This window comes from Electrona antarctica, assembly GCF_951216825.1.
Source record: "Electrona antarctica genome assembly, chromosome: 2".
NCBI lineage: Eukaryota > Metazoa > Chordata > Actinopteri > Myctophiformes > Myctophidae > Electrona > Electrona antarctica.
In genome coordinates this window covers 28,261,511-28,274,010 of record NC_136807.1, presented here as the reverse complement: position 1 = coordinate 28,274,010, position 12,500 = coordinate 28,261,511, and the positions used below count along the sequence as shown (strand labels likewise).

At 46.2% G+C, this 12,500-nt stretch overlaps 1 protein-coding gene across 2 annotated transcripts in view; it reads right to left on the bottom strand.

The window, feature by feature from the left end:
- The window catches only part of zbtb46 (zinc finger and BTB domain containing 46), a 98,261-nt gene that overhangs the window by 56,252 nt on the left and 29,509 nt on the right, over window positions 1-12,500 (bottom strand). The window contains exons 2-3 of one of the 2 annotated variants that reach the window (XM_079491385.1): window positions 11,194-11,419; window positions 9,124-10,072 (exon numbers count right to left, since the gene is read on the bottom strand). In XM_079491385.1, the coding sequence (XP_079347511.1) occupies window positions 9,124-10,072; window positions 11,194-11,379 (1,135 nt within the window). In that variant the 5' untranslated portion in view covers window positions 11,380-11,419. The remainder of the gene's footprint in view (window positions 1-9,123; window positions 10,073-11,193; window positions 11,420-12,500) is intronic. The other variant, XM_079491386.1, reaches the window with a different exon arrangement.

The window sequence follows — 12,500 nt, the reverse complement described above, 5'->3', positions numbered from 1 at the left end:
GTTTAAGTTTGCCCCGAGAATAAAGGAAGCAAAGACGAGAAAAACGAACAAAACTTTTGGAAGAAAAACCCACATTAGTATGGGCATTTTCACCGGCTGAAGCTTAACTTCTCCATCTATTGACCAGAGACAACAGGAGAGGAATACACGGTTAACTGTGGAAGAAAGGGAAAATAAATGTACTAGCTCTGGGAGAGTTTAACGGAGAAAAGTTGGAATGGATGCAGCTAGACCTGGGTCAAACACTTTTGGAAAGAAATTCCTGTTCAACCATTGAACAGTTCTTTTGCCGGGGACTTTTTTCAGAATAAAAGGTGCTAGAGTGCCACGCAGATGAGGCAGATTTTACTCCGAAAAGCCCCGCCTTCCATTACCCACCAAAACCGGGAGGCATTATTTTCCCTTAGTACCTCACACTATACCTCATCTTATGTCTCTCTAGAAGCGTTAATATTCCAAACGAGGCGCTTGCTGAAGTCAGAAATGACCACAGACCATCGGCGTTATGATCAAAACCATGGAGAGCGCCGTAGATTTAGAGTTATGAGCAACTTTTCAGCCCGTAAACAAGGAAGTGAACGGCAGTGCACGGCTGTGCGAAACCGGTCTAGGATCGCTGAAAAAATTATAATATGGTTTGATATCAATCAAAAGGACCTAAAGACGTGAATGCACATCCAAGGCACCCCACGGTTTTGATTCTAAAGACATGTATACACGTCATTAGCATAATTAGTGTTAATACCCATGTATGTAAATAGTGAAAATATTGGAGTTTGCAGATCTGCTTCTTTTTCTTTATTTACATTTTGACAATATTGGGCATGTCATTGGTAGGTGGGTTTCTGAACTGTCCACAGCCCTGCTGTGAGACAAATACATTTATTTTACCAATATTATAATGAGCATTAGTGAGGACCAATTATATGAAGACAGGTTGAAAATGGGTGAAGTGGTCCTATAAGCAGGGGTGCACATAACTGCTGCGCTAGTGTGCATGCGTCGTCAAAATGCTTGCCGCGCGATTGCAGATCAAAGGCATTGAGGCACTTTCGCGTACCAAGAGAATCCTGACACAACGTTCCGGTGCATTACAGCCAGGCAACTCTGGAAGAAACAAGCCCTGTTACGATGCAGGTGTCACGTACTACAAATGTCTATCTAGACATAGCATCATGTTGGCTGCAAGTTGCTGGCAGCAGTCTATAATGACGTCCAAACGCCATCCTGAGATTGTCTCAACATTTTTCTATAGTCCCATGTGGCAAACCACAGCCCTGTGTGGGCTCAAACTAAACACTAGAACCCACTTGAAGTGGATCCCAAGGACACCACAGTAGGACCGCGAGAAACCCTTACAAAACACGTCAACAGTTGCGAGGCTGAATGAGTCCTTAGACTTTTTTTAAAATTTCATAACAGTTTTGAGTAACTTCATACAATACAAGTATGTCGAAAATTGAAATGATCACCGGCATGTCACCAGTTGTTAGTCACTGAATGGATCTGCGTTCATCAGTGCACAATTGGCAAAGAAAATACAATTCTCTGAGGGTTTGAAATGTTAAGTGTTCATGAAGGAGAGTGTAAAAAGAACGTGTGGGGGAGAGAGCAGAGTTTTAATTGTATGTTAGTTGAGTACTGTACCTAATATACTTGACTACAACGTTGCATTGTTACACAGCTCTGTTTAGACGTGTCCTTCTACTAGGGCTACCATCCTTAACTTACAAATACATTTCTTATTTCCTGTTTGTGTCATTTCACACTTGCTTTGGCGATGTAAAAGTATGTTTCCCATGCGTGTGTGTGTGTGTGTGTGTGTGTGTGTGTGTGTGTGTGTGTGTGTCAAAGATGGTTTTGTGACATGCCATTGTGACACGCCATTGTGAATTTGTGACGTACTGTACCATTGTTCCCGCTTGAAGGCAACTGCCCGAAGCCACAAAAAAGCTATAACAATAAATGCAAAAAATGATTCATGTCCAACTGAAAAACAAACAAACAAACAAAAAATGTCATGAAGTGTGTGATAAATTAGGCATTAGCGGCCCCAATATAATGACATGAAGTTAGCAGCAAAGCAGCTGTTTGCAAAGGGATGGGGATTTCAAGGAAAATGTGCCTAAATCCTGGCAGCTGTTGATGTCCACTGATATGCATGCATGTCAGCATTGACATGTGAACCATCCCTCTGAAACGCTCAGGCGCTAATGCTATGATCTTTTTACACGGCCTTCCGTGTGTTATCCTGACATTACCACCTAATCCCACGCAATCCTCAGCCCTATGTTGTCGTGTGGACAACCTTAACGTTTCAAAAGAGATGCCCCAGGCGGCGCACACCAAATAGAGCAGTGGTTCTCAACCTTGTTCCTTGAATGTCTCAAAAGCGTCCGAGACCCACCCATCTGACAACATGAGTGTGTTATGTGGTCAAATGGGTGAGCCATGTGCGTTTTTATTTTAATGATCGATCGATTAATCAGTTGATTGTGTTGATTGAGTGCTTCTCAGCCTAATGGGCCATGAGGATAGTGAATATCAGATGAGTGGACCCCAAGTTTAAAAAGGTCTAGTCACTCAAAGTAGGTGAACATAGCCTCAGAACGCATCGCGTTGTTAGCTTGTAGTTTGGCTATTTTCACTATGGACGTTCAACAACGTATAGGATTTTAGGTGGTTGAAATTACTTTAATTAAACCCATTTTAAATCCATGGACCGTATGCTTTTATTGTATTATTTTACTACTTTATTTGAAAATGTATTAAAACAATTGTATTATGCATATGTTTAAGCACACAGGAAATTAATCTAAATTTACATGAGCACAGCAGCTTCAATAATTGCGGTTGAGATGTAATTTATGACACAAAATGTATAAAAAATTATGACTCTCTTCGACTTACTGTATGTTAACCACAAACCATATCTTCTGCATAACTTGAAAACAGTAAACAACAACTCATTGAAAATATGGCGAGAGAACCAACTGCAATGACTACAGACTAATAAGGAGAGAACCTACTGCAATGACTACAGACTAATAAGGATGTCTCTTAAAAGGATTTCCATGTTCTGCTGCTGTGGCCGTTCTGAGCACACAAGGCTCTTCCATGTTGGCACCAAATAAGAGCTATAATAAGGGTCCATTTCGTTCCATTTGGAAGAGTTACATTTACACTCAGATTTTATTTGCTGTGTGATCTGAGATCAGAGAGAGAGAGAGAGAGAGAGAGAGAGAGAGAGAGAGAGAGAGAGAGAGAGAGAGAGAGAGAGAGAGAGCGAGAGAGAGAGAGAATAGAAGGTAAGAGAAGTATAGTGCACTTTCCATCAATAAGGAATGAAGCAATTAAGCTAATCTCAGACTGGGGTGCGCTTCTCTCTCCTTTATTCCTACCAGTCATGGAAACCCAAGCAAAGGAATGGATGACACTATACTACCCCCACCATCCCCACCACCTCTCTCTCTGTCACACACGCACACGCGCACACGCACACGCACACGCACACGCACACACACATACACACACCATCACCACACCAAGCCCACCCCCACAAAGCTAACACCGGAGCGAGCATTCCCCTAGAAAATAATGATCTCACCTAACCTGTTCAACAATCCCCAACAATCCCTTCCCTAAACACACACACAGTCTCTCTCTCGCATACACGCACACACGCATTCACGCACGCACGCACGCACGCACCGACCCCACCTCCTGCAAACTGAGCTGAATACACAATGGTGAAACCCACACTGAGTGTCAGGCCAGGGGATAAAACACAACCCTTTAACAACCCCCCGACTCCAAACCGCCGTCTCCATGTTAGCTGCCCGGGCGGCAACACCATACCACACAGAATCCTCCGTTTTAGGTTTGCGACAGACCATCCTCAACTAAGTATAAATCAGGCGCAAGAGCGTTTTTTTTTAAACCAATGGTTCCCAAACAATTCAATTTCAAAAAAAGAAGTATTTCCTAAACTAAAGTATTTCCTAAATGAAATAAATCAAGTCATTACCATGAATAAATTATAAAGCATTTAAGTAGTAGTGAAAATAGCTGAGCATAGGCTCGCACGAAGCGACGCACTGTGAGCTTGTAAATCTGCTGTTTTCACAAATTCTGGGTCCCGGCGGGCGAATGTCTTCATTTCTCTTTTGGGTCGCAGGCTAAAAAGTTTGGGACCCCATGGCATCCTCCCCCTTCTCTCTCCTTCCTTCCATGAATGGCCGACGGTGAAGCCAGGCCCCATGGCATCCTCCCCCTTCTCTCTCCTTCCTTCCATGAATGGCCGACGGTGAAGCCAGGCCCCGTGTCCCACATTTAAAGAGCAAGAGTTAAATGGCAGTGTTTGGACAACGCCAGCCAGGTGAGCCTACTGGTACACGCCGACAGCAACACTACAGGTGAGCCTACTGGTACACGCCGACAGCAACACTACACTTCCTCTAACCTTTTAGGGTTAGGGTTAGTAGTGTCGTAGTGTTTGGACAATGCCAGCCAGGTGAGCCTACTGGTACACGCCGACAGCAACACTACACTTCCTCTAACCTTTTAGGCGACGCTGAGAAAACACTTCCTCCTTGTCTCCTTCCTTGTTACTTTAACCACATGAACCCTAAAGCATTCCTATTCTGGGGCAAACGAGCTAGACCAGGAGATTTGAGAGATTTGGAAACTAGGAGCAGACCTTAGCATAGAGCCCTGGGTGAGCCCGGTCAGCTGGAGTATGTATTAGGGTTTAAGTGGTTATTAACAGGGGTGAGGCGAGGCACAACTCCTCCAGGTTCACCAGGGATTATTCCTAAAGCCCCTTTGTTAGAAGGGAAGGGGCAGACTTGGCATCAGAAGGTATGCCAAAATGTTTATCATTAAATTAAACATTGTACGTGTGGCATTGGGATCGCAGCACGCTTTTGCCATGGTCCTGCAGACGTTGAAATTCACGGTTAGTCCATGGTCGCACGCACGCGCACGCACGCGCACACGCACACATACACTTCTGCATACACATACAATTCTGTATTGTCAAATATGGACTACACTTCACAATTCGAGAACAGTAGATGAACTGTGCCAGATGTTGTTTGTATGTATATTGTACGTTGTTTTATGTTGCGATGTTTTATGTGGACTCCAGGAAGACTATAGTGACCGCAGCAGCAGAAGCTAATGGAGTTCTGAATAATGAATAAAGAAAGAACAAAGGCTATATTAGGGTCTCAGAGATACAGTACAAATCAAATCATATGGGGGTCCGTCACTATAATGCATATCAAACTGGGGGTCCTTGAAGAAAAGAAGAAAGAAAGAAGAAAATCACTATTTTACATCGAACTCTACCTACTATAGTACCAGACTGCCTAAAAATGAGCGGTTTAGAATATTTGATTTTATGTATTTAACACGACCATTTCTTTTTCTTTTTTCTTTTACATAAAAAAATTCTGTCCATAGACCATCTGTCTCCCTCCTTAGCAAAACTCCTGTTGCACTCCTGTGACCTCGTTTGCATGTGTGAGTGCACGGCATCAGCATGCACACTGCACAGTGTCACTAAATACACCTGGGTATATGGGATGGAGGGAAGTTACCCAAGCAACCCAGAGAGGCAAACAATGTCTACAACAGGAGTTCTTCGTGTCAATGACCCCCAAATTCACATATATTTGGCTACCCTCCCCATCGGCACACAATTTTTCAAGGACCCCACTTTGAGAACCACCGAAGTAAAGGGAATGTGTTAGTGTGTGTGTGTGTGTGTGTGTGTGTGTGTGTGTGTGTGTGTGTGTGTGTGTGTGTGTGCGTGCGTGCGTGCGTGCGTGCGTGCGTGCGTGCGTGCGTGCGTGCGTGCGTGCGTGCGTGCGCGTGCATCTCTTGGCTTGGTGTTGTATCATAGGCTTCCCCCCCAACACGTGGCAATCACTTTACCAAAAAAAGATAGCTTTCAGGCTTTTGTGTTTTATCCTTTTGACAGATTGTACAAATTTGTAGAAATTTGTGTTCATGTAATAAATGCATTTCTGTCAATAACAACGTCAATCAATCAATCAATCAGTTAACCAATAATATTAGTACAGTGTTAAATACTGTGTATGTGTGTGTGTGTGTGTGTGTGTGTGTGTGTGTGTGTGTGTGTGTGTGTGTGTGTGTGTGTGTGTGTGTGCGCACGTGCAGGTCACACAATCCAGGACTTAGGACACTTTAGAGTTAAGTAGACAAACTCCTATAAGCCTGTACGGATCTGTCCGTCCTCTCTCTCTCTCTCTCTCTCTCTCTCTCTCTGTCTCTCTCTCTCTCTCTCTCTCTCTCCCGCTCTCATTTATAAAACCTACGCAGAGCCCCCCCTCCGGTCGTTCTCCACCCCTCCTCTTCCTCCTCCTCCTCTTCCTCCACTTCGCCTCCTCTCACCCTTTCGAGAGGTCCCTCCCTTCCTAAACCCCAGAGAGAGAGGGGGGTGGGTGGGGGGGTGTGGGGGGAGGAGTTTGGGATGGCGAGGAGGACGCGCTGGTAATCCGTGCAGTGACCCAGGTCAATTCAATTATCCTGTTTTCTTTAGCTGCGCGACGCGTGTGCCCATTTCACAGCCAACTCCCTTAATGCGGCACCAGGATTAGCTTCCCCTCACTTTTAATGATCTACCTATCGACGCCTTGGGCTCCAACAGCGCACACGCGCACGCGCGCACACACACACACACACACACACACACACACACACACACACACACACACACACAAACACATGAAGACACACACACACACACCTGCACACATTTGTATTACTACATACTTCTGAGGACATCAATATTTTGGGAGGGCAGTTTTATGAATGCCATTCTTAACCCTCACTCTAAAGCCTGAGTTACACACATGGTTCCACGCACTGTAACGGTGTTACAGCACACTGTAACGGTGTTACAGCACACTGTAACGGTGTTACAGCACGGTGCATTGTGCGCTTATAGGTTGACAGTTGTTTTGTTTTGGTTTTATTGGGGCGGGGGCAAATCTTTTTGCAGGCCTAGGTCTAAAAATATTTTGAAATCATAAAAACAACTTTTGCACACCTAGAAGTCAGGCTGAATACACCCGCACACTGAATACACCTGAATACACCCGCACACTGAATACACCCGCACACTGAATACACCTGAATACACCCGCACACTGAATACACCCGCACACTGAATACACCTGCACACTGAATACACCCGCACTGAATACACCTGCACACTGAATACACCTGCACACTGAATACACCTGCACACTGAATACACCTGCACACTGAATACACCTGCACACTGAATACACCCGCACTGAATACACCTGCACACTGAATACACCTGCACACTGAATACACCTGCACACTGAATACACCTGCACACTGAATACACCCGCACTGAATACACCTGCACACTGAATACACCTGCACACTGAATACACCTGCACACTGAATACACCTGCACACTGAATACACCCGCACACTGAATACACCTGCACACTGAATACACCCGCACTGAATACACCTGCACACTGAATACACCTGCACACTGAATACACCTGCACACTGAATACACCTGCACACTGAATACACCTGTACACTGAATACACCTGTACACTGAATACACCCACACACTGTGTATTTGCTCAGTATAAGTGTATTGTTCTTTTTAATGCAACGTTTCGGTCCCTCCGGACCTTCTTCAGGCATATGATAAAAACAACCATGACAATTTGCTCTTGTGAGGACCGGCAAAATTGTCATCCCAATGTCTAATTCTCACATTTTAGTATCCTACTAGAGGGGACATTTGGCCCTCACAAGTATAGTAATACAAGTACTAGTACACACACACACACACACACACACACACACACACACACACACACACACACACACACACACACACACACACACACACACACACACACACACACACTTAACAATTATGTTAAGGGTAAAGAGCAAGAGAATCTTTCTCTACTAAAAGTTAGCGTACGTGTATCTGTGTGTGTGTGTGTGTGTGTGCGTGCGTGCGTGCGTGCGTGTGTGCATGCGTGTGTCTTATCTGTGTGTGTGTGTGTGTGTGACTGTGTGTGTGTGTGTGTGTGCGTTTGTTTTTGTGTGCAACGTGTATACGCTAGCGCTATGTGTGTAGGTGTGTTGTTCTACAGAAACCACTGTAAGCGAGCACTGTAGTGTATTATCCATCTGCTTTCACCTCCCACCACCAAGACTTGGAGATAATCATCTTAGAGGCCTAACAAGTTGCTGTAGAGCCTTGTTAATCTGACGCCGAAGACCCTCAGGAATGGAGGGGCATTTCTTTTATACCAGCACAATCTTTACAAGGGCGTCAGTTCCTCTGCCAACGCCCGGGAGAGAAGTCTCAACCATACACATTACAATGAGAAACGTGCATTGTATAAAACCGCCTTAATTGCAGCCGAAGTTAGCTGTATATATCATCATCAACAACCAAAAACGTTTCAAACAATGGCACAAATTGGCACTTGAGTAGTTTAAACGAGCTGTTGTTTTTTTCCCGTGATAAAAGTACAGAAGTACACACACACACAAAAAAATAATAATACATTCCTATCCTATCAACACATCATCTAATTATTGCACTTAATGCGCATTTCTCCCACTACACACTTGGCCTGATTAGCCCAACTACCCAATTAACTACTGTAGTGTACATTAGCAAACACTGTGTAGAGTCATATTTCACTGAATCAATAAGAGAAACATTTTGCAGCGGCAGAGCGAGAGCCTGCTCGCTTTCTTGCATTCCAATCATCTGATTCAATCCACCTGCAATCGTGGTAAAGGAGGTAGGCCTAATGATCTGAACTAGAACACTTTTCTAGCAACTCTGCTTCGAGGGGAAAAAAAGCCCAATTCGATCCCAGGTCACCCGCGTGGAAAGCCAACATCTTAGCCTAGAGGAGAATTCTCCCTTGGCCGGGGGAGATATTAGGCTTTGGGTCATCAGCCTAATATCAGAGGATCTGAGCCCGTTACTGCTACACTTACGACCCATGAAAACAGGTCAGCAGACCCTATGTGCAGAGGGCATAGAGAGAGGAAGAGAGCGCGGGATCTTACCTGGGATGTCCTGCCCATTGTAGTTCCACCCGCCCACGGTCAGCATGGAGGGCAACGGAGAGCCGGGCCTGCTGTCCCTGCCGTCCTTTTCCCGGTGGTCGCTGCCGCCGCCATTCCCCTCGGCCTGCTGGGTAATGTGTCGGACCGTGTCCTTGTTCTTCCTGTTCTTCCTGCGGCCCGACCCCAAGGGCTGCCAGGCCGACCCTGCTCCCCCTCCCCCCTGCTCCCCCTGGTTCTGGGCCGCTCCGCGGGGAGGAGCCGTGTCCCGGGGGTGGTGCGAGGAGGAGGCAGGCGACACCTGCTCCTCCTTGACGGTGACGGGCCGGTAGTCGTGTGGCCACGCCGGCTGCGACGACGAGCCGTCCTCCTGGCTCTCGTGGCTCTTGGGGCAGGGCTCCGGGTCCTCCTTGCCGCAACCGTAGGTGCTGCCGCCGCCACCCTCGTGGCAGCTGGCGATGGCCGAGTCGCCGGAGGAGTTGGCGGGGCTGGTGCGGCGGCCCAGCCACGGCGACGTGCTGCGGCCCGACATGATGGAGGCCAGGGCTTCGGACGCCATGCCCACAATGCCTCCTCCTCCTACGACGCCTCCCACTCCCCCTATCACCGCCACCACGCCTCCTCCTCCGGCCCCGCCTCCTCCTCCCAACATGTTCACGCCCACCCCGCCCCCCGGCGCCGCCACGGTGCCCATCTCAAAGTCGGCCAGCTCGTCGGCCATCTCGGAGCGGATGCTGATGTCCAGCGCGGCCTTTATGAAGCCGTGGCACGCCTGCACGATGTCGGTCATCTGCAGGTAGCTGGCCGCCGACATCACCTCGATCACGTTCTTGCTGGTCAGCGCCAGGTGCGCAGAGTACATGAAGTCCAGGATGGCCTTGAAGCCCGGCGCCGTCACGATGTCCAGGTGGGTGACCGTGGTCTGGTTGTGTGGCTCCGACCCTTTCTTGACCTGCATTGGACGGTAGGAACCAGAATGAATCAGGGATTTCATTTTTATTTTCCAGGATGGTTGCTTTTTGTTTTGTGTGTGTGTGTGTGTGTGTGTGTCTGCATGTGTTGGGTGGTGTTTTGCTCTCCGCTTTCCAAAAGAAAACAGCCTGGGAACACACTGATAGCTGACCGGTGGTGCGACAATCACAACATCAATCACACTGTCCTAAAAAACAAAGACTAAGAATAACCACAAAAAAGACCTTGTACACTTGTAAATCAGTTATCGAGAGACATCATCTGGCAACTAAACTTAACCACACTCGACCCATTGGCTTCCTTATTCTGAGGCAAACATTTGGCTAAAATACAAGCTCTAATAGCTCACTATGCAAAGAGGCACAATACCCATTTTAGCCGCACATGCAGTACACCCAAAAATCTGTAAATCCAGCGCAACAAATTAATTTTTCATTTGGGTGCACCAGTGCACCTTACATTTAGCAGGTCTGTCAAGTGTCAAGTGTGTATGTGTGGGTGAGCCTACATTGTATGCTGGTGAAAAGGTTAGGCACAAGAGTGCAACAACCAACTAAAAGTTTAATGTGGAGCCCTGGCTCTGGTCCTGGCCTGTTTCTGAGGTAAGGGTCAGACTTGTAGAGCTTGTATTTTTGGTGAAGGGATTTGTTGTAGAGGGGAAAAAGGAACCGATAAGTATAGAGGGTATGAGCATGCATGAAGTGAGTGGCAAATCCAGTGGCAAATTGAGTGGCAAAGTGAGTTTAACCTTGTTTAATGCAATCAGATAGGACTTTTCTGTTTGGAAGTATGGGCTGTCAAGGCCAGAAAGTAGTTTTTTGCCACTCAGTAGGCGTTCCCGCATAACTTCCGGGTGTGCTGATGATGTCAAGAGTTCCAGGTGGGTCCCCAGCTAAATGATGGACAACTGGTAACCAAACGGACCCTCTGAGATCTTTAACTCCTGAAAATGTAAAATGAAACCAAATGTTGGTTTCATTTTCATTTTACATTTAAACCCTCAAGAGTTACATTATTGTTAAACATAATGCAATACTAAATTTACAAAAGCCTATTTTCTCAGGTGTTTATCTCCTGGCAGAGCGGCGCGTCTGTAGGTACCTGGCAGTAGAGAGTCTTGAAGTAGCGCGAGGATCCCAGCAGGACGTTCTTGTGGGCCTTGAAGATCTTGCCGTCGACGATGACGCAGGCGTCACACAGGATGCCGTGCTGCCGCTGCTCGTTCAGCTCCCGGAGGAGCTGGCGGTAGTGAGAGGAGATCTCCATGTCCTCTTTCCTGTTGTTCATCTGGGTAGCTGACGCTGTGGCCTCTCCTCCAAACTGTCTGCTGGAAAGACAACACGGCAGGTCAATTGACTAACTCCAGATTACCCTATAGGCTCGCATCATGGCCATCAGCTAGACAACTATTCCACAATCTCCGAATGCTAGATTATATAGCAGTCTGGAACTAAACCTCCCAGTCCCTTGTTAATACTTTTCATCAGTTCAATATTTAATTCATAAATAAAACCTGCATTGTGAACTTGTAGATCGACAATTTTTGCTACTTTTGCACGATACTCTTGTATAACAAATTAGGGCAATAATATATTTAAAGACATATATTATGGAGAAACAAGGATAAGGTATAATATTGGAGAGAAGGGGGGGAGAGAGAGAGAGAGAGAGAGAGAGAGAGATCGAGTGTACAAAATGGAGGGATGGTTTTGTGACATGCCATTGTTCCGTCTTGAAGGCAATTGCCCGAAGCCTTCAATGCACAAATCATCAAAAGCAATTTAAAAAAGCGGTTACTGGGCAAGTGGGCAAGACGTGGACAGGATTGTTTTTGAAAGATTGTTCAGGTAATTCTACTGTAAGGTCACTGAGTGGGCACTGACTGTAAGAAAAACACAAACAGACACGGCTTGGAATGTTGTTGTTGTTAAGAGGGGAAAACTAAACTGAGAATGTATTTGTGTGTGTGCGTGTGTGTGTGTGTGTGTGTGTGTGTGTGTGTGTGTGTGTGTGTGTGTGTGTGTGTGTGTGTGTGTGTGTGTGTGTGTGTGTATTGTGTAATGCAATAATGATGGTGATAAATAAAATGATGTCATCGACAGAACGCACATGTCAAGTGCTGTACGGTTTCAGGTGTCTATTAACAGCTCTGCTACAGTCAGTCAAAATTTTATGCATGTGTACTGTACACACAAAACACAACATGGACGACAGGTGTGTGTGTGTGTGTGTGTGTGTGTGTGTGTGTGTGTGTGTGTGTGTGTGTGTGTGTGTGTGTGTGTGTGCATCCATCTGTAGACTCAGTAATACAGGATGTGATTAAACATAAAACAGCATTCAGCAAAGCAGAGAGAGGAACTCACAGAAACCACTTTACCAATTAAATGATCGATAAACTGAGACTCTAT